Raw genomic sequence first — 2,500 nt, forward strand, 5'->3', positions numbered from 1 at the left:
ACCTTATCTTTTTTTTGTTTCTTTTTTCTCTCTTTTTTTTCTTCTAATTTTTTTTTCCTCCCCCAAAAGAAGAGAGTTAATAGTCTTCCTTCATTTCTTTTTTTCTTTACACGATACAAAGAGAATCATCAGGAATAGTTACATATCTTTTTTTTTTCTTTTTTTTTTCTAAACAGCTCTTCGTTACTTTTTTTGCAGTTTGTCGAACGAATTTTTCCATTGACTCGAATCTTCTTCTTTTCTCTTCTTTATCTTCTTCCTTCTTCTTCCTCCTCCTCCTCCTCTTCCTCCTACTCCTTCTCCTCTTCTTCTTTATTTTACAAAGATATTGGGCCTCTTCCCTCAGCCCCTTTGCATTTTATATTTTCATATTTCTCCACACAATCCCTTTGTCCCGACGATCTTTGCAATTCGAAGAATTCTGTTATCAATGTGAAAAAGAGTAAGGAGAGCAAAAAAAAAAAAAAGAAAAAAAAAAGAGAGATATATATATAGATAGATAGAGAGAGAGAGAGAGAAAGAGAGAAAAGAGGAAAAAGAAATTTTTCTCGTCATTCTTCGAACTTCTTTCATCTTTAAAGGAGAAAGAAGAAGAAAAGAAGAAGAAAAGAAAAAAAAAAAGAAAGAGAGGAAAAAACAAAAAGAGAGAAAGAAAAAGAAAAAGATAAAAATTAAAAAGAAGAATTCTTCCATCGAATTTAATTCTCATTCGATCAACAAGCTTTTTATATTCATCGATCTCTTGTTCCGACGAAATTTCAAAAAGTTAATGTTCACTATATCAAGGGGAAGAAAAAAAAAATAATATCACTATCCATTTATCTTTTTTTTTTTCGAACGAAAATTTCGTCCGTTGATTTCGAAGGATGAAAAAGATAGAGAGAGATAGAGAGAGATAGAGAGAGAGAGAGAGAGAGAGAGAGAGAGAGAGCGAGAAAGAGAAAAAAGAAGAAATAGTTTGTTCTCATCCAGAAATCACGGGTTCATTTTCGTTTAACGAAGATATTTTCGAGTAGTTCCTTCGTGATGATGCGATGGGGCCTTGTAGGATCCTCCGTTGGTTTCCCGTACAATCGGCTGTTGATGACGTAAAGCTTCGGACTGAGTTCGCACCTAACGTTGAACCACCAATCGCAAACGAATACGACTTGACTGAATTGCGTCCCATTAGGGCACAAGAATGTTGCCTGTCGGCCGTCAATGTCGCAATAATGCCAAGCTTGGCATCTGGTCTCAACGTCGGCAAAAAACCCTGGATAGGGTTGATCGTCGCAATAGAAATTCGTATACGGCACCTTTCCTAGCACCGGATAATCCGTTCCTGGCCGACCTGTAAAATATTACGACAGTTGTTTTTATCATACGATCAATGATCAACTGATATCTTTCAAACGTCATCGGGGGCTTTCATTCTTTGAATTCTTTCATTCTTTCGAATCCTCGATTTGGCGGAAGTAATTTTTATTGAAGGGAAAAAAAAAAAGTAGAAAGAAAAGAAAAAAGAATTAATCGAAATGTACGAAATGGAGGGGGGGGGGGGAAATATTGTGAAACAAGGATAATGATCTATGCGCTAATAATTCATGATTCATGACAATCCATTTCGATTTTATCTTCCCCCACCCCAACCCCCACCCTTCACCTTTTTCACCCAGCAAATACCATATTTAATTTTAACCCATGTCCATACATTTATAAGTTTCGCAAGTTGGATAAGTCATTGTTTGCTTAGAGAGCTAGCAGACGGAATAAATTGAATTCCGTAGTACGTTGGAAGTTTCATAACATCATTGGAGGAACATCTCTAACTTGCTATAAGATATAACATAGCGAAAGGTCCTATACTACTTCTCTCTCTCTCCCTTTCTCTCTCTCTCTCTCTCTCTCTCTCTCTCTCTTTCTGCCTCTCTCTTTTTCTCTCTCTCTTTCTCTCTCAGTCTCGCTCTCTCTACTACGTCATAAGAATATTAAATGATACCGAAAAGCTAGCTAGCTCTTCTATCTCTTAATGATAAAAGTCAGAAAAGCTCTCTTGGTATACGCGTTACTCTAATCCCTTTTTACCTCTTTTGAGAGCCCCATACTCGATACTCAAAGAGTATCTCATATATCTCTCTTCGTCTAACTATTCGTCTAAAAGAAAATCTTAAGTCTTGAAGTCGTTTGATTTCAAAAAATAAAAGAAAGATATATAGAAAAGTTATAATTTTATTCCAACAATATTATAACAAAACTATCGTTTCGCGTTAATCGTAAATCAAAAGATTTCGAAATCGTCTCAATTTATTTATTTATTTATTTATTTATTTATTTATTTATTTAAACACTTTATAATTGTACGATTGATATTAACGTTCATATATCAATAAGATTTTAATTCAAAATAAACATTTCAAAATACACATTACAATTATATCAAAACGAATCGATAATTACTAAATAGAAATAGAGAAAGAGAAAGAGAGAGAGAGAGAGAGAGAGAGAGGATCTCACGATTACC

The 2,500-nt window shown here is 34.4% G+C and overlaps 2 protein-coding genes across 9 annotated transcripts in view; one reads left to right on the top strand and one right to left on the bottom strand.

Annotated features, from left to right (window-relative positions):
• Positions 1-2,500, top strand: part of qin (tudor domain-containing protein qin) — a 208,213-nt gene that overhangs the window by 138,344 nt on the left and 67,369 nt on the right. The gene's annotated exons all lie outside the window — the stretch shown is intronic.
• Positions 1-2,500, bottom strand: part of LOC118450598 (uncharacterized) — a gene marked incomplete at its 5' end in the record, with an annotated part of 14,937 nt that overhangs the window by 62 nt on the left and 12,375 nt on the right. The window contains one exon of the mRNA XM_085663196.1: positions 1-1,330. This exon is cut by the window's left edge and continues 62 nt beyond it. Within this exon, the coding sequence (XP_085519322.1) occupies positions 984-1,330 (347 nt within the window). The remainder of the gene's footprint in view (positions 1,331-2,500) is intronic.

The sequence above is a fragment of the Vespa mandarinia genome, chromosome 20 (assembly GCF_050613455.1).
Source record: "Vespa mandarinia isolate Hongniang chromosome 20, ASM5061345v1, whole genome shotgun sequence".
NCBI classification, from domain to species: domain Eukaryota; kingdom Metazoa; phylum Arthropoda; class Insecta; order Hymenoptera; family Vespidae; genus Vespa; species Vespa mandarinia.